Below are 18,094 nucleotides of genomic sequence, written 5' to 3'. Positions count from 1 at the left end.
TTCCTGTCCTCTCTGTCGTATCCTGAGTCCTCCAAAATCTCTATGGCTAATTTTGGTCAGCTAGCCACTGACTCCACCCCCTGATTCAAAGTTGACTTTATTAACAGTCTGGGAGTGTCACAGTGTGATCAAATATCCCGCGACAGAGAATGGGACAATGAGGAGGTGGAGAGATCGAAATGGCAGGCAATACCTCTTCGAGCCAACCTTTAATCCAGAGAAAAGGGGAGGAAGCATGATTCAGCATAGGCACGGGGCCAATGGCCCAGTCAGGAGCCTGTGATGATCAAGCATCTAAAATGTTTGACCTGGGAGAACTTTAAACAGGAAATGAGGGAGCCTCAGACAGTGTGGCTCCTGTGACTGTGGGACATGAGAGCCGAGTGCCAAGGAATGGGGAACTGAGCAATGTGACTAGTCATGCACCCTGGAGTTGTATACTCCTGGTAACTTGAATAAGAATGGCCTCCTCAAGCTGGGTGAGCGTTGGTGATGCACGCCTTTAATCCCAGCACTCGGGAGGCAGAGGCAGGTGGATCTCTGTGAGTTCGAGGCCAGCCTGGTCTACAGATCGAGTGCCAGGACAGCCTCCAAAACAATAGAGAGAAACGCTGTCTGGAAAAACCAAAATAATAATAATTATTATTATTATTATAACAATAAAGAATGGCCTCCTCAGACTCATATATTTGAATTAGGGAGTGACATTAGGAGGTGTGGCCTTGTTGGAGTGGGTGTGGCCTTGTTGGAGAAAGTGTGTCAAGCGGTGGGCTGTGGAGTTTCAAATGCCCAAGCCAGGCCCCGTGTGGCTCCCTTTTCCTGCTGGCTGCCCATCAGGATGTAGAACTCTCAACATCATGTCTGCCTGCATGCCACCATGCTTCCTGCCATGATGATTACAGACTGGACCTCTGAACTTTTAGCCAGATCCAATTAAATGTTTTCCTTTTTAAGAGTTACCGTGGTCATGGTGTCTCTTCACAGCAATAGAAACCCTAACTGAGACAATATTTAATCTGGCACAATGTGGGGAAAATAATTCCATAATAGACTGGTATATATGGCCCTTAGGAACACATGGTTATTGGATGTAGGAGGCATGTAGGTCCTTGTGCTCACATTAACCACTTGGGAAACCAGGAATGTTATGTATAGCCTGTTTTCTGCTCAGAAGACTGGGACACGGCTAACAACCCAGTGACCTTTGCCCCTTATCTTGAAATTGTGGGTCTCAGTCAATCTATAGCACTACCCACTTCCATCCCCATCATGAGCTTGTTTTCCTTGAACCTGTTTCCTTCTTTAATCTATAGATCCTATCTTTATGGAAGATGTCATTGTACTTTACAAGAGTTATGGTGTAGACATGTCTTAAACTTTATTATGCGCACAGGATTGAGTTACTCATCATCAGGAAGCCTTTTTCCAAATTGTGTTGTGCTTAAATATGCCTAAAATAAACTCCCTGGTGTCAGACTCTAGAAGTTTGAACCAACACAGCTACTGAATCCTGTTGAATTGAATTTCCTTCTTGCCTCTCACAGATCAATACTCTGCTGGCCATGGTGTTATTACACACACACACACACACACACACACACACACACACACACACACACACACACACACACACACGGAGATTCAGGTTCCTATCACTACCATTAACTAGAGTACAATAGAGGAAGGACTGACTTTTGTGTGGAAATGGCCTGTGAGGGGTGGTGTGTAGTTCTCCAGGACAGATGAGACTGTGCTCAGAGAAGAATTAAGAAAGAAATTGGGACTGGAAAGAAGATTTAGTGGTTAAGAACACAGCTGTTCTTGCAAAGAACCCAGGCTTAATTCCCAACAAACCAGCAAACCAACACAGCAGCTCACTGTCTATAACTCCAGTTTCAGGGAATCTGATGCCCTCTTCTGGTCTCTGCTGGCACTTCATGAATTTGGTGCACAGACATACGTACAGGCAAAATACCTATATACATAAAATAAAATAAAATAAAATCTTTAAAGATAAAACTCTTTTTTGTTTGTTTGTTTGTTTGTTTGTTTGTTTGTTTGTCTGTTTTTCGAGATAGGGTTTCTCTGTGTAGCTTTGGAGCCTATCCTGGCGCTCGCTCTGTAAACCAGGATGGCCTCGAACTCACAGGGATCTGTCTGCCTCTGACTCCCAAGTGCTGGCATTAAAGGCATCGCTGCCCGGAAAAAATAAAATAATTTTAAAAGAAGTTAATTCAGCAGTATCCTGAAGACTAGTAGTAGCTTTACTGGGCCCTATTGCATATCATGATCTTTATGAAGTAGGAGAAGTTCTGACAGATCAGAATGATTTAGATCTGAATGATTAGACTGACGTGTAAGTAAGTCTTCTAAAGGGTTAAAACCATTACCACTAGGAGGGGATTTCTTTTAAAAAGGAAAGAAAAAAACAAGAGAGCCTGTTTCCCTCAGCTGAACACAACTACAGCAGGATTTGTGTTGAGAGTTAGAAACGAAAAACATAAAAAATATTTTTAAAAAAAGAAATGAAAAACATGACAGAAAGCTAAATGCAGTGGTTATAATCCTCTAGAAGTCTTTAAAGCCTGAAACAAAGTTGGAGAATTTATAAGGCAGAGGGGCCAGCTGGTGCCACTGTAATTCATGATCAACTATTACTGCATAGCTTATATTGAAGAGTTAATTCAAGCTTGTTCTGTTCCTTTAGAAATTGCTCTTTGACCAGTTATAGTGTCTCATACCCTTAATCCCAGCACTCAGAAGGCAGAGGCAGAAGGATCTCTGAGTGCAAGGCCAGATCTACAGAGTGAGTTTTAGGACAATACAGAGAAATCCTGCCTCAAAAATAAATAAATAAATAAATAAATAAATAAATAAATAAATACAAAAAATCTCTTTGCTAACCATTGTTATTCCTGTAGACACACATTCTAGTAATATATCCACTTGCAAAAATAAAGATATAACTGTATCCATCTCTATTTCTTTGCTAAGTTCAACTACCATTATACATTTCCTAGTCTTACCACTTTACTATCCAACCCATGATCCCACAGTGCTCTACACCCCACCCCAGCACCCATAAATATTTACTAGTCTAATCTGTGACCTGTGAGGGTCATTCGAAACACTAAGCATTAGAAATACGAAGGATCTTTGAGTGCTTCAAGAAGGACCCCTCATTTTCAAGGGTTTATAAGAGACAGAAATCTCTTTTTATGGCAAAACTGCTATGAAAAGCCTCAGATTTTCTTTTCAATTAGAAATCTAAGTATTTGATACAGTGTGTCATATAAGAGTGGATGTAATAAAGTTTTATGCTGTACTTTAAGTGCTTTAAAAAATGCAATCAGTGTAATATTCATGGATCAGTCATCCATACCCACCAACTCTAAAGCTTTTTTTTCTTAAGAAACTGGCTGAAGATTCACCCTTGAATTAAGTCTGGGACAAAGTTCACTTGGGGGATGCATTGACTTTAGAACAGTAATGAAATTCTACTCAACCTGATGTATAATAGACAACAATATGTGTGAGTGTGCAGACAACAGGGCTACTTAAGAGTGCCTATAATTTACTAGTGAGACACAAAGTAAAATATTGCATCGTTTGTGTTGAGCAGACTAGTTTCAGTGTAGGGAGAGGGTGGTGGGCATGGGCTATGAAGAGTTAGTGTGACTGTGCTGGCTAATTTTATGTCAACTTGACACAAGCTAGAGTCACTGGAGAGGAGGGAGTCTCAATGGTGAAAACCGTCTTAATAAAATTGGGCTGTAGTCAAGCCTGTAGGGCATTTTTTTTTTTGGTTTTTCGAGACAGGGTTTCTCTGTGGCTTTGGAGGCTGTCCTGGAACTTGCTCTTGTAGACCAGGCTGGCCTCAAACTCACAGAGATCTACCTGCCTCTGCCTCCCAAGTGCTGGGATTAAAGGCGTGCGCCACCAACGCCCGGCTGGGCATTTTCTTAATTAGTAGTGGATGCGGGGGTCCCAGTCTGCTGTAGATGGCATCACCCCTGGTCATGGGTGCTGTAGATGGTGTCACCCCTGGTCATGGGTGCTGTAGATGGCGTCACCCCTGGTCATGGGTGCTGTAGATGGTGTCACCCCTGGTCATGGGTGCTACAATAAAGCAAACTAAGCAAGCCATGGAGGGTCCCTGCAGGTGTCATACAGGGAAGCTATCCTCATGAAGAGATGAGAATGAAAAGATGGTGCAGATTGACTTTGTCAACCTGGATCAGACCTTGGGGAGTCTAATGCATATTTAAAACACAGTACAATTTAGGAAAAGGTTTCCAGGCCACAATCAGTCCAATCATTCCAATTCTAGATGTACAATAAAGCTAAAAGTGTGACTCCATAGAAACTCTTTACAAAGTGGATGTGACCATGAGGGTGGGTTTTATAGCTGAAAGTCCTAGGATCTAGAGTGGTCTCTAACCATAGCATAGAGGTCAGCAGGACATAAAGTACTTGTGACATCTTCCCTAAGGATGGGTAATGGTCTAGGGAGGGAAGAGTCTGGGATAACCATTCTGGGGAGTTTGGGTGAGGTCTGCCTCTATAGCAAAAGGTGGCTAAGGTCTGCTCCATAGAGAGCAAAACAGTCGCCAGGTCATTAAAGTCCACTCTCAGCCTTCTGCATGAAATGCAGGTACTCAATTGTTATCTCCTCCATTGAGGAGACACCCCTGGTTCCCTTGGGGCTTCTCTGTAAGGACAAGCACCTCTGTATTCCCAACATGGAGAGGAAGTCAGTGAGCAGCACCCCTCCATGGCCTCTGCATCAGCTCCTGCCTCCAGGTTCCTGCCCTGCTTGAGTTCCTGTCCTGACTTCCTTCAGTAGTGAATAGGGATGAGGAATTGTAAGCTGCCCCTTCCTCCCAACTTTCTTTGGTGATGGTGTTTCATCATAGCAATGGTAATCCTAACTAAAACAGAAATCTTGATAGAAAAGCTTTTATAAACTTCTTTCTCATCAATGAAAAATTATCTCACATCTTGCTATCATTAAGGGAATTGTGCCTAAAAGTTTAGCCACTTGAGTTAACCCACAAAGAAAGAACATGTTGCCTTCCTTTTCCCTCGGAATCATGGGCCTGGCTATGCCTCAGTGTCTAGCAGGCCCTGGCACCTGACAGTGCTTTGACCTTATCAAACCCTCTGTACCAACTGCATGAGGCCTGGATACACTTCCTCCTAAAGAATTTTAATCACATCTCCATGTATTAGTATTATTATTCTCTCTTACAATACATGCCAACTGAAGTTTCCTCTCCCTCCCCTCCTCCCAATCCCGCCCCACCTCCCCTCTCTCCCAGATCCACTCATCCTCTGTTTCCCTTCAAAGAAGAGCAGATCTCCCAGGGATATCAATCCAACAAAGCACCACAAGTTACAATAAAATTAGACACAAATCCTCATATCAAGGCTGAGTGAGGCAACCCAGTAGGAGGAAAAAGGGTCCAAAGAGCAGGAGACACCCCCACTCCCACTGTTAGGAGTTGCACAAGAACACCAAATTAACAACCACAACATATATGAATTTATAACCTTTAAATTCAAAAAATAAGACTTTATACTGCAGTGTGAGCATTTGTCTTAGTTACTCTTAGCTACTGTTCTATTGCTGTGAAGAGACAGACACCATGACAAGACAACTCTTATAAAAGAAATCATTTAATTGGAGGCTTGCTTACAGTTTTAGAGAGTTGCCCATGATCATCACGGTGGGAAGTAGACAGGCATGGCAGTGGGGTAGTACCTGAGAGCTTTACATCCTTATCTGCAGGTACCAGGCAGAGAGAGAGAGAGAGAGAGAGAGAGAGAGAGAGAGAGAGAGAGAGAGAGAGAGAGAGACTGGGCCTGGTCTAGGCTTTTGAAACCTCAAAGCCCATCCCCAGTGACACACCTCCTCCAACAAGCCCACTCCTCCTAATCCTTCCCAAGCAGTTCCACTAACTGGGAACAAAGCATTCAAACATAGGGACCTATGGGGGCCATTCTCATTCACCACAGCACCACTAGAAAGAGAAACACTCTTGGATTTCTTCTGATGCTAATATACCTGCTCCTCATTGCTCAAAATTCACTGGGCTTAAAAATTAAGTAGAGTTTAAAATTGAGTTTAAAAATGGGTTTACTTATTTCTACTACTATAAGACTCTCCACTGGGTAGTGATGGTGTACATCTTTACTCCAAGCCCTCGGGAGGCAGAGGCAGGCAGATCTCTGTGAGTTCAAAGCCAGTCTGGTCTACAAGGCCAATTCAGCCAAGGCTATACAGAGAAACCTTGTCTTGAAAAAGAAAAAAGAAAACAAGAATCTCCTTATGCAACTAAAGTGTCTGGTGGTTTTATAAGAGAATAAGAGCCAGCATGGATGTGGCTAGCACAGTGAATGTGGCGGGTAGGAGCAGGTAGGAGCAGATAGGAGCAGGTAGGAGCAGTCTTCCCTCTTCCTTAGCCCCTCCTTCTTAGCCTCAGGTTAGGTAGCAGCACAAGCTGCCAAGATCTTCAAGATTTTGAGTCAGGAAGATGCAAGCAGACTCACAGAACTGCCCCAGAACCAGGAAGGTGGCATCTCATATAAGATGATTGTAGACTATAAAGAGCTAAAGAAAGCTGTGCTCCCACTCACACTGTCAAGCTCAGCATTGCTCATTAGAAGAAATGATCTGTTCAAACTAAGGGGTCTTTTCCTGCTGTATTCGCCCATGTTGATGTTTGTCTTGTTGTTTTGTTTTACTTTGGTATCCCAGCTGCTGAATTCCCATTGGCATATTTGAAATAGTCAGTGGTGGGTCTTCAGAGATCTTACCCTTGATCAAAACATTTTGTCACTAGCTCAGAAGAAAGCATAAGACCAGGTAAGAGTGGCCTTATAATCTTGGCATGAGCATGGGAACCAGCTATAGGCTGAGAGGAAAATGGGCCATCCCAGAACCTTACAAGATGCCTCATGATAAGACTTCAGGAGCACACATTCAGTGGGGTTTTAAACTCAGGAGTGGTGTCTTGGCTGGGAGAGTAGCTCAGTGAGTAGAATACTTGCATAAGAATGGCATCTGGGAAGTTCATTCCCCATCCAGAAAGGCTAGGTAGGGAGTCATCCCAAACAAAATCTCTCCAAAATGCTGGGATTTCCACATCACAGCATAGAGCCAGCCCACATGAGGGCAACACTGTCCTGTGTTCAGGTTTATCTAAGAGGGCCTTTCCCCAGCCACCCAAGATGAGGTAGACTTGGCAAAATTTCTAGAAATGTTGATAATTTTTCTATTTATTCTTGGTGACTAAATGTCCTAGACATTTGTTCAAGGGACAACAAAATGGATAGGCCTAACCTTTAGTCATCCCTGGAGAGACAAGAATTCAAATCATACTGAAGTGAAAAGTGAGTTCAGATCTAGGGCAAAGATTAAGCAACTGAACCTGATGAGACCTTGATCTATACAGTTGCTTCACTTCCGTAACGCACACTGTGACCTGTAACCGGAAGTTCCTAGTGCGCACCGGAGCTGACTGTGCACACCGTGACCCGCAACAACACTCTCTTACCACTGACCAGAACTGGCAGTGCACATGGCTGTACAGACGCACAGGCAGTGACTTAAAATCAGACAGAAGGGGATTTTTGCAGCACAGAAATTGGCAAACTCCACAAACGTGACTTCACCGTTACTACCACCTTACCCCAGAGAAGATCATTAAACGTGCCTCAGCGTACCTCTGCTGGGTCGTCTTAGAACTACCAGCCCAGGATGTGCTTGTGAAAAAAAGTCACAAGACTCACGTTTGAACCCCAGACTGGGGACAAATCAGGCTGGGTAACAAACTGAGTCAGAATTTGACGCAGTTTTTCGGATGTGTCAAGGCCTCACTGGCTTCACTTTTCCAAAGAGGTAAACGTGCAGGCTTCTTTACTGCGACCTGAGTTGTCTATGTTTTTGGGTGAAACTAAAACTTACAGATGGAGAACAGCTGACCAAAAAAGCCTAAGAAGGGCCTTACAGAAAGCCCTCAGATGTGCGTAGCTGTAGACGGAAACAGAGGTGACGGTGGGGAGGTGACTTCTGGTGGTCAGGCTCTTCCTCCTCTGTGACAGCTTTCCACAGCTCTCCTCCCCTCCAGCCTTCTAATTCAGAGTCTCTTCCCTCTAGATACCTCTCTAGTTATCGCCGTTGTGCATGTCCTTGAGCACACTAAATCTGTTCTTCGAATGTTGCAGATGTCACCAAAGGGTTTGTTTTCTCCATCCTGAATATCCTTCCTTCCCAGCTAGGAAATTAAGGTTGGTCACCACAACTGCTGGGCTCCTCTGTCCCCTATACTTCCCTGCACCACAGGGCCTGCCAAGCCTTAGTAATTATCAACTCAAGAAAAACAAAAGTTACACAAGAAAGGGAATGCCCCTAGGTATGTGGCAAGGCTGAGAACAAGGTTACATAAGCCTAATTATTCAAATATCTGAAACTTTATTTAGCCAGACTTTCATCACTGACAAAACACCATAGAAAATGAACCTAGAGGAGGGAAGATCTCTCTGGCTCATGGTTTCAGAATTTTTACACCATGATCCACTCGTTCCATTGTTTATAGATCTATGGAAAGGCAAATGTGTGATGGAGCCAGCCTGCTCGCCTCATACAGCTTGGAATAGAGAAAGAGAACTTAAAAGGCCCGGAATGAGCCGGGCGGTGGTGGCGCACGCCTTTAATCCCAGCACTTGGGAGGCAGAGGCAGGCGGATCTCTGTGAGTTCGAGGCCAGACTGGACTGACAGCCTCAAAAACAATACAGAGAAATCCTGTCTCGTAAAACCAAAAAAAAAAAAAAAAAAAAAAAAAGACCCGGAATGAGACATGGTCCTTAGGATGTGGCAACTGGGCCACCTCTGACAATTAGGACCTACCTCCTAAACACCATTTCCTTTCACTCCTCCTCAAATTATGAATCCACCTGTCAATTAATGCACAGATCCAATCCCTTTCCCAAAGGCACCACCATTAAACGTCACTTAGCCTTCAATGCATGAGCATCCCAGAGTCAAACATTTCATTCCTGACTCCCAAAGGCCCATGCAAAATTAAAAATACAACCATATACTTCCAACATACAATGGTGGGATAGGCACATAGTGAACATCCCCTTTCCAAATAAAGAATAGGAGTAGCAAGAGGAATAAAGCAAGGCCAAATCCTGTTGGATTCATCCAAGTAAACTCTTTCTTGAACCCATTTTCTCAGTGTTTGACATTTTGTGTGCTGACAATATGACACTGTTTGGTAATGAGACAAACCTTTACCATCCATACTAAATCACTTTGGTCTTTCAGGACTTGCCAAAATATCATCGCCATTTATTTTAAGAAGTTTAAAACCAGAACTTTTTGTTGAAAGATGGAAGTTTTGCTAGGTCTATTAGTACATACCTACAATTAATCTTAGCTCTCAGGAAGCTGTGGCAGGATGATTATAAGTTCAATGCTAACCTGGGGTATATAACAAGACCCTGTCTCAAGAATAAAAGAAAGAAAAGGAGGAAGGGAGGGAGAAGAGAAGAAAGTGGTTTTTAATTCAATATAAAACCCAGTGCTACCAAAAAAAAAGAAGAAAAAGAAATTCACAACCTTGCAGTCATTGACTGAATACTTGATACAGACTAGGGAACTTGATAGGGTTCGTTTTCTCTGCCAGTTAAAGAATTAAAAGTCAGGAAAAAATCTGGATGGAGCACAACATGAGGCAGCAGAGAAATCTTAAACACCTCAGACAGCAGCAGACAAAATCATCAGAGAAAAGTGTTTAACGGGGTTAATAAACACATACACACAGCAGACAAACAGAGAGAAGGGCCCTCTGCAAAGCAACCTGTAAAATGCAAAATCCAGGCTATATGCTTCCAGCGTACAATGATGGGACAGGCACATAGTAGGCCTTCTCATCCCAAAAAGTCAAAATAGGAGTGGAAAGAAAGCAGAAATCTCTTCCTGGTGGGGGCTGAAAAGTCGCTGAAGAGTTTTACTCCTTCAATGTAGGGTTGGTCGGTTTGAAGACAGGGTGGTTGTAACAAGTCCAGACCCAGCCTCAAACTTGTTGGACCAGTTCATCAGCAGGGGCTGGTGGAAAACAGAAGACTACAAGGCCTTTCTTTTCAGCAGTCAGACTCTTGTCAAGAAGATGAGGAAGAAGTTAGCATCTCGGAAATTCACCACCTCTCTAACCTAGCCATGGGCTCTCTCCTTATCTGCCCACCAGGGAGTCCACCTAACTCTTAGTCTCTCACACTCACATAAGCCACCAAAGCTTCTAGGCTTGCCGGTGTGACTGGGCAAGACAATGCAGAGGTTCCTCCATCTTGCACTTTTTGCTGAGGCCATTTCAGGTTTAACAAGAATGTCATCTCCTTGATAGAGAATCCGCAACAATTACTCAGCTCCATTCTAGGACCCAAGGCCAAGATGTCCCAGATAGCTTGGCTTAGTTAAATTGCTCGCTTGTGCAAACCTCCCCCTGCAGCTGCTGAGCAAGACACTAGGATATGGTTTTTACCTTTAAAAGCCCCATTGTGTAAATGTTCCAGGCCACACGTGAGTCCCTGAATACCTGTGTAGTCCCAGACAACTGGAATAAAGACTATCGATTGGCTATAAACTGTGTCTGAGGGGTCGTCTCTGGCGGGCACCCAGTGGCATTTGCACAGTGCCTCCACTGCCTAGCCCACCTCTTTCCCAGAGCTGTCTGCTGCCTTCGCCCCTTCCGTGGAGTTCCAGTCACACAAGGCCCCTTGCTAAGCAGCTTCCTCTCCGCTATCTCCTGTACTCCCTAATCCCCCCCAACTCCTATCACTAGCCAAGAACGAGCAAGTAGAGGCTCCCCTACCCCCCATGCTAACTCTTGCCTAGGACACAAGAGGAAGGTATCTGAGGCTGTGAGCTGAGTTTGTTGTTTGTTTGTTTGTTTGTGAGTTCCGACCGTATCAGAGCTTTGAAAATCATGCTGCAGAGCACAAGCCGCCAGTGCCTCACAGAGCACATGCCGCCAGTGCCCCTCTGAGGGGGGCACAGATGTGAAATGCCTCAGGAGTGGGATTCGGGAGGAACTGTGAGACAGACTGTTGAGGATGTGGAGTTTATTAGAAGCGCTATTTGCCACGGATGGCCTGACAGAAGCAGAATGGTAGGGGCTCTGAGGAGAGTTGAGAGACAGTGTGGCAGCTTCTACTTGGAAGTAGAATTGGGCCCAGGAGGCAGAAGCGAGGTCCCTTCCTCTGAGAAAGAAGAGGCATTCACAGCATGAGAGGCAGCCAGGTCCTCTGATTTCCCAACAGGCATCAGGGAAGGAGGATGGGGAGCATGGTGTGTGACCATCTGCTGGGGCCTGCAGATTCCCCCAGGTGAGGAATCTGGGCGCCCAGGAGTCGTCCACTAGAGGGTCACAGGCAGTGCTCTCAATAGGTTCCTGTTAGAATCTGTGGGTGGGGAGGGGCTGCTGCGGGTACCGTGGCATGTGCTGCTGTCCAATCTGGATTCTAACACGACAAACTGTGATCTTTCTGGAAATTTTCCTGACTTCCCCCCAAAATGCAGAGCACCTCCCTGAGGCCCTGCGTCCCCACACGACTTGTTTGTGCACAAGTTTGTCCTCCTGCCCATTCATGTTCAAGCAGCGTCTGTCCCTCCCCAGCACTGGGCAGGGCTCTGGGGCCACCTAAAGGCCCCAAGCCTGTAGGTGTTGTACCAGCCCAGCCCAGTCTTGCACAGTCACTCTGCCTTCAGTGGGAGCTCCTGCTAGAAGAGGCCAGCATCAGGAGCTCCTGGTGGGAGGGGTTCACCATTGTCCCAGCACACTGCCTTGTGCTCACTTGTCCTTGGGAGTCAGCCTCTGTCTTCTACCCAAGCAGAGTCAGGATCCTGGCGCTCAGTCATGATGAGGACAGGCTTCCAGAGGGTGGCAAGACTTGCCCACCACAAAGCTCTCCCAGGAAACCCCCATCTCCTGCCCAGACTCCACCAGGCCTCAGCATTCGGCTCATCCACACACTCCCTGGTAAGTTCCCAAGGAGCCAATGAGCTCCCTTCCTCTCTAAGGGTCTAGGGCACCCTAAATCCTCTTTTCCTGCCTTGTGTCTGGGCTGATACGGAGCTGTTTGGTTCGGCATAGAGAAAATGCTTTGGGATACTTACTAAGCCATATCCCAAACTAAATCTAGTAGGACAAATCTTGATCCAAGTCCTGTGTGACTACCTGCAAATCTCTTACAGAGTACACTGTAACAGCTAAGGCCTGTCTGTGGGTTTGGCAACCAGATGTGTATTACCCTCATATGCATGGCATGTGGCAGATGACCACACTGCCCCCGACCCTGGCTGTGATATTACACTTCCTTGGGGCCTGGAAGGATTTCAAAGGAGCTGCCAGACAGGTCCATAAGCTAACTAGCTCCTGTACTGAGGGGATAATAAATATATCTCACCAACTGTGGGTTTACCCCTCAGTGAAACAGTGTCTAACTGTCCCTCTCCCAAGTATAACAAACTTAATCCCCATTTTCCCCACCTGCTCAATGGGACTAATAGTAGCAGTCCTCCATTTCAAGGAACTACTCACAGTAACAATTTTGCATCTCTGCGCAGTGTCACTGGAATTGCCAGCCCCTACCCCGTCACAGACATCCCCACTTCTTTGCTCTTTTATACCCCTAGGCCACTCATCCACAGGTGTCTCCAAACCCCCTTCAAGGAAGATAGGCCCTTTCTTCCAGTAGCACTCCAGCAGACAGGGCTGAAAAGCCCCAAACCCAGAAATAGATTAAATGAAGGTCCCAAAGCCCAAGAACAATCCCCACCTTCCAAGATGTCATCATGCCATGCTGATTTTTCTTGCTTAGGTTGCAAGGTTCTGTCCAGAGAAAACAGATTTAAAGGACTATGCCCTTCCCAATGCCAGCTGGTGCCCAGATATGCTGAGCCTGTACCAAGAATTTCTGGAGAAAACCAAGTCAGGCATGTGGGTTAAACTGCCCTCCTTCAAATCCAACAGAGAACATATCCAGGGGCTTAAGCTCCCATCCGGGCTGGTAGCTGCCTCAGGTAAGATCAAGTTTGAAAGGGTCCAGAAGCATACACACACACACACACACACACACACACACACACACACACACACACACACACAAACTCCCTTCACATACAATATGCACCCACACATACACATACACCTTCACCCACACACACCTCTCACATCTCACATCTCACATCTCACATCTCTCTCTCTCTCTCTCTCTCACACACACACACACACACACTCCTCTACCAACAGTGGGGAACCCTGCCTGAAACCATAGGTCAGTTCAGCCTACTGCCTTTCTCTTGTTTGAAAACATTCAGGAAGGCTAGCTATGCTGGCACAAATTCCAGCACTCAGAAGTAAGATGCAAAGCCATCCAGGACTACACAGGAAGAACTTTTCTCCACAGGGAAGAGTGGGAATATTATCAAAATAAACTGTATGAAATTCCGCAAGAATTAGTACAATAAAAAAACGCTAAGACATCCCAGAAGGAAATTCATGAGCTCCACACACTGGAGGCTCTTCCTGCTGTCCATTCCTCCCTCTCCTGCAGACCAGCCACAGATGGGAAGCATGTCTGCACTGGTCTCTCTGCCTGGCTTCTTCACTTCTCTGTGAAGGGGATCACACACAAGGAGTCCCTTTGCTTCCAGCTGAACTCCGGCAGGAAGGCTGCCAGAACAGGGCTCTGCTCCTTCTGGCTTCTCACCAATGGCTCTTCCCTGGCTGAGCTTTGTCCCTACCCTTCCTTCCCAGCCTTGAAAAGAAAAACCTCCGGGCCTCCCTTACCTCTGCTAGGTGAGGCGGCACTCTGGGACTTGCAGTGAATTTGATTGCCCCTCCCCCACGCACACCTGTGTTTTCTTTCTTTTTCATTCATGCATGTGGTTGCTCCTCAATGATAAATGGATGAACATAACTGGTAGGTGACTTTTGGACTTATGGTACAGGCCAAGCAAAGGCACTAAGACAGACATGGTGGTGTGTACCCTTAGTCCCAGGAGAGGCAGGTGGAACTCGTAAGTTCAAAGGCAGCCTGGTCTTTAGGGTGAATTCCAAGACATCCAGAGCTACACAGAAAAACCCTATCTTGGGAAAAAAATTATTTCCAGGCTGAGGATATGTCTCAGCTGGGAGAATGCTTGCTAGTCCTACACCTTATGAGTTTTGTCCATCACCACCCCAGGACACAGGCTCTCTGAAGACAAGGGGCAAGGAGCATGTTTTGTCCCCTTCTCCCCTGTAGAAAGGCTCCCTAACAATAGAGCTGGGGTGTCTGTTAAGCTCACGATGCTGTATCCTGACAGATCCCTTTAAGTATCTCTGCTTCAAAACTGTCATCTCTCCCCAGACAAACAGGACTGGCGTATCTTTACCAGATGCATCCAACTGGAAGGACAAGGCTATGAATATGTCATCTTTTTCCACCCATCTGAGAAGAAGTCAGTCTGTCTTTTCCAGCCAGGCCCCTACCTGGAGGGTGCACCAGGGTAAGGCCTCAGACAGGCCAGGGTGGATTCCTTGAAGGCTTGGCTAAGTGGGGTGGGTCCAGCACCCACCAGCCAGTGCAGTCTCTAAAGACCTAAAAATAGGGTACAACGAACTGTGTATCATCTTCTCCATGCCAGGCCTGTGAGGACAATTTGACTTGGCTTCTCCAGGCTCTACTGTGCAGGTATGAAGCACCCACTTATCGAAACCTCAGAATGTTCCAGAAATAAAAGTCCTGAGAAGCCAAGGATCCCTTCTCTTCTGAAGAAAAAAAAATCTCCCAAGGAGGCAGGGTGGAGAGAAGTGTGCATGCGTTTCATTCGGGGTGTGAGCAGCTATAAAAAGAGGGAGGAGCAGATGATCCGACACTGAGGCCAGTCAGTAGACTGAGAGGACAGAGAAGAGGTAGCATCCCCTGGGTCCCAGGCAATGCAAGAGGGCAGGACTGCCCATTGGCTAAGAACTGCTCTGCAGAATCAGCATTTTGCCCGGTAGCCTTTTGTCTGGACAGGGAACACAGAGAGGCAAGGGCAGGTCTTGGCACCAACTTATTTTCTCTTCACAGCAATGGAGGCAAGTGCCCAGAAGTGTGCCTAAGATCTGAGGCACTTAATCAGTGGGTTCTTCTTATTCACAACACCTGGTGAGGAAATGAAGGCTCCGATGGTTCAGCAAGGTGTTCAAGAACACAGAGGTAGTGAGTGGCGGAGCCAGGACTCCAGCCAGGTGGTGTGATGTCACTAAAGCAGGAAGGGAACACCTGAGGATCCCACTGCAGCCTTGGCAGAACAGCAACAACAGCTGGCCTGGGTCCATGATGAATTGCACTTTCAAAGCCCAGATCTGTTTTATGGTATCTGTATATTCTCTTACGGTGCCTGGATAGTCTCTCCTAGCTTAACCAACAGTGACAAAGCCTTGTCATAAAGGTCGGTTTGCATACATGACAATGAAGGTTTTACATACTTGAAGTGACCAAATGACTGCACTATCACACTGAAGAAGTTTGATGTTTTCCAGGCAGTGCTGCTCAAAGGCCTACCTGGCTGGCCCTTTAATAAGTCATAAGTTAATTAACCTGCCCTGACATTGTGGGTCCAACATTGGCTGAGTGACTGGTAGGGTGAGAGATGGCCCACCCTCATGTTTCAAAGACTAAGTCAAGCTAAACACGGCTGTTCACACCTACAACCCCAGCTCAGGAGACTGAGGCAGAATTGCCATGAGTTCAAGTCTAGCCTGGGCTTCAGTAAGATGATGTCTCAAAAAGCAAAACAACAAAAGACTAAGTCCAAAAGTTCAGGGTTTCCTCCACTCCTTTCAACATACGCAGCCTTCTAAAATGTGGCAACTGCAGCCAGCAATTACATAATGAATCAGAAAAATGGTCTCTATTAATTTTGTGGAGAAAAAGAATTCTCTTGGTGCAATAAAATAGTTGTATCCGTGGTTAACACACGCTCAAGCAAAAAGGGGGGAAGTTCAGTTTCTTCTGACCTACTGAAGCCCATGGGGTGTATCTGTGTGTGTGCCTTTCCGATTTGGCTGCCTAAGATGCAGATCCACGTTTGGGGGACTCGGGAAAAGAGAAAGGCTTGGGAGGTTTGCTACCTCCCAAGTACTGAGAAGCAGCCGAGGGGATGGACCCTCCTAGCAGCCCTAGCCCCAGTCTTACTCCCCATCCTGATTTCCAGGTTTGCCCATGGAGGGTCACTGGCGGCCATGATGGATGAGACATTCTCTAAAACTGCCTACCTGGCTGGAGAAGGACTATTCACACTAAGTCTCAACATCAGGTTTAAGAAGTAAGTGTGCATCCTTGGGCTACGGCTGATGTCTGTCTGAGCCCTGTTTTATCAAGGGGTTGTGTAAGTTCTGCAAGTCTCCTCTCCCAGCCAGGCATTTCTCTAGTCCTGGGCTAGACATGAACCTGTGTCATTCAACACCGGGAATCAACAAACAGCCCCTGAGCCGAGGGCTGCTTATGAGTCCTGGAGGCAGGGTGCGGTGAGCAGAGGAGGGAGGCCAAAGCGGGGAGCAGGTGTAGAAATGAACGCAGTCGCCTCCTCTTCCAGTTTGATCCCCGTGGGCTCTTTGGCTGTCCTGGACATCCAAGTAGAAAAGATTGAGGACCAGAAGCTTTACATGTCCTGCATCGCCCAGAGCAGAGACAAGCAGACAGTCTATGCCAAGTGCTCTGGTAAAGACACCCTCATCCTCCAGCTAGGCCTGCCATACCCAACCAACAACAAAGGGGGAAGGGAGATCTAATGATCTAGTCCCAAGCTGGGGTCTAGTCCTGTTAGGAGTGGGATTGGGTACCTGCTAGAGACATGGATGAAGAGAAAGAGAACAAAACCAAAACCGAAATGTTTTCCTAATATGCAACCTGCACCACGGGACAGCTTCAGGTGATGGGTAATGTGAGGCAGACGGTCGGTCCACGGCCTCAGTTCGCTCCTGCTCTCCTGGTCCTGGCTCCCAGCACTCACTTCACTTTCTCCTCCCAGGTGTTTTCCTTCAGCTGCAGCTGGAAGAAGATCCATCCCAGTAGCAACGACTGTGCCTTCAGCAGAATGCAGGGTGGTAATGACTCTGTCTGCCTGGGACTACCACATAGCAGAGAAAGGTTCCCAGAAATCAGGTGGCATGTGAGGGAGCAGGTGCTTTCACCAACCCATAATCAGTCCAAAAACCTTCTATAGTAGGAAACAAAATTGTCCATGGGTCAGAGATGGCTCAGCAGTTAAGAACACTGGCTGTTGCCAGGTGTTGGTGGCGCATGCCTTTAATCCCAGTACTCAGGAGGCAGAGGCAGGCGTATCTCTGTGAGTTCGAGACCAGTCTGGTCTACCAAGCTAGTTCCAGAACAGCCTCCAAAACAGAGAAACCCTGTCTCGAAAAACCAAAAAAAAAAAAAAAAAGAACACTGGCTGTTCTTTGATTCCCAGCACTAACATGGCGACTCACAAACATCTGTTAACTCCTGTCACGGGGGATCGATGTCCTCTTCTGGCCTCCATGAAGTACCAGGCATGCATATGGTACCTCGCATGCAGACCAGGCACCCATACACATAAAACAAAATTTTAGTTAAATTGTTTCTTTGTTTTTTAATCTTCCAATGGCCACATGCCACAAGCACCAAGAAGGGACAGAGAGCTCCTGCCAGGTGCCAGGCACTAAATGAGGTGTCTGGTCCATTACATGCAAGTCAGGGTCACTGGCCTGGAGATACAGCACAGAGAACCACAGCAGGAACATCTCACCCTTCCCCGTTCCCCTCAGAAGAGCAGCGTCTGCTGAAAAAAAGAGCCAAGTCCATTTAACTCTGGGAACTCAAGAAGAAAATCTAGAGGAAGCTTTGTCTAAACTGAATTAAACTCAAAAGTTAAGGAGTGTGGCGACACATGGCTACAGTTCCAGTACTAGGGAGGGTGAAGTGGGGGATCCTGAGTTCTGGGCTGGGGGGAGCTCCATGAGTAAAGCACTTGTATGAGGACTTGAGTCTAGATCCCCAGAACCCACGGGG

At 46.4% G+C, this 18,094-nt stretch overlaps 1 protein-coding gene and 1 long non-coding RNA gene across 3 annotated transcripts in view; one reads left to right on the top strand and one right to left on the bottom strand.

Moving 5' to 3' along the window:
* The window catches only part of LOC121142416, a 43,705-nt gene that overhangs the window by 10,972 nt on the left and 14,639 nt on the right, over window positions 1-18,094 (bottom strand). The gene's annotated exons all lie outside the window — the stretch shown is intronic.
* On the top strand, window positions 11,760-17,418 carry Them5 (thioesterase superfamily member 5). Of its 2 annotated transcripts, XM_005087717.3 has the most exons (6): window positions 11,760-12,048; window positions 12,890-13,091; window positions 14,423-14,561; window positions 16,257-16,367; window positions 16,638-16,762; window positions 17,073-17,418. In XM_005087717.3, the coding sequence occupies exons 1-6, from the start codon at window positions 11,926-11,928 to the stop codon at window positions 17,114-17,116; spliced, it is 744 nt and encodes a 247-aa protein (XP_005087774.1). In that variant the 5' UTR covers window positions 11,760-11,925; the 3' UTR covers window positions 17,117-17,418. The 2 variants fall into 2 exon arrangements, with proteins under 2 accessions (XP_005087774.1, XP_040608219.1); XM_040752285.1 differs by lacking the exon at window positions 16,638-16,762.

The sequence above is a fragment of the Mesocricetus auratus genome, unplaced genomic scaffold, assembly GCF_017639785.1.
Source record: "Mesocricetus auratus isolate SY011 unplaced genomic scaffold, BCM_Maur_2.0 Super-Scaffold_100009, whole genome shotgun sequence".
Taxonomy (NCBI): domain Eukaryota; kingdom Metazoa; phylum Chordata; class Mammalia; order Rodentia; family Cricetidae; genus Mesocricetus; species Mesocricetus auratus.
Note: the sequence above shows the minus strand (reverse complement) of the source record. Positions and strands in the feature narration are given on the sequence as shown.

Coding starts and splice junctions, on each gene's coding strand:
- Them5 (XM_005087717.3), top strand. CDS start 11,926: ATGATGAGGACAGGCTTCCAGAGGGTGGCAAGACTTGCCCACCACAAA. Junction 14,562..16,256: donor TACCTGGAGGGTGCACCAGG/GTAAGGCCTCAG, acceptor CCTGATTTCCAG/GTTTGCCCATGGAGGGTCAC. Junction 16,368..16,637: donor CTCAACATCAGGTTTAAGAA/GTAAGTGTGCAT, acceptor CTCCTCTTCCAG/TTTGATCCCCGTGGGCTCTT.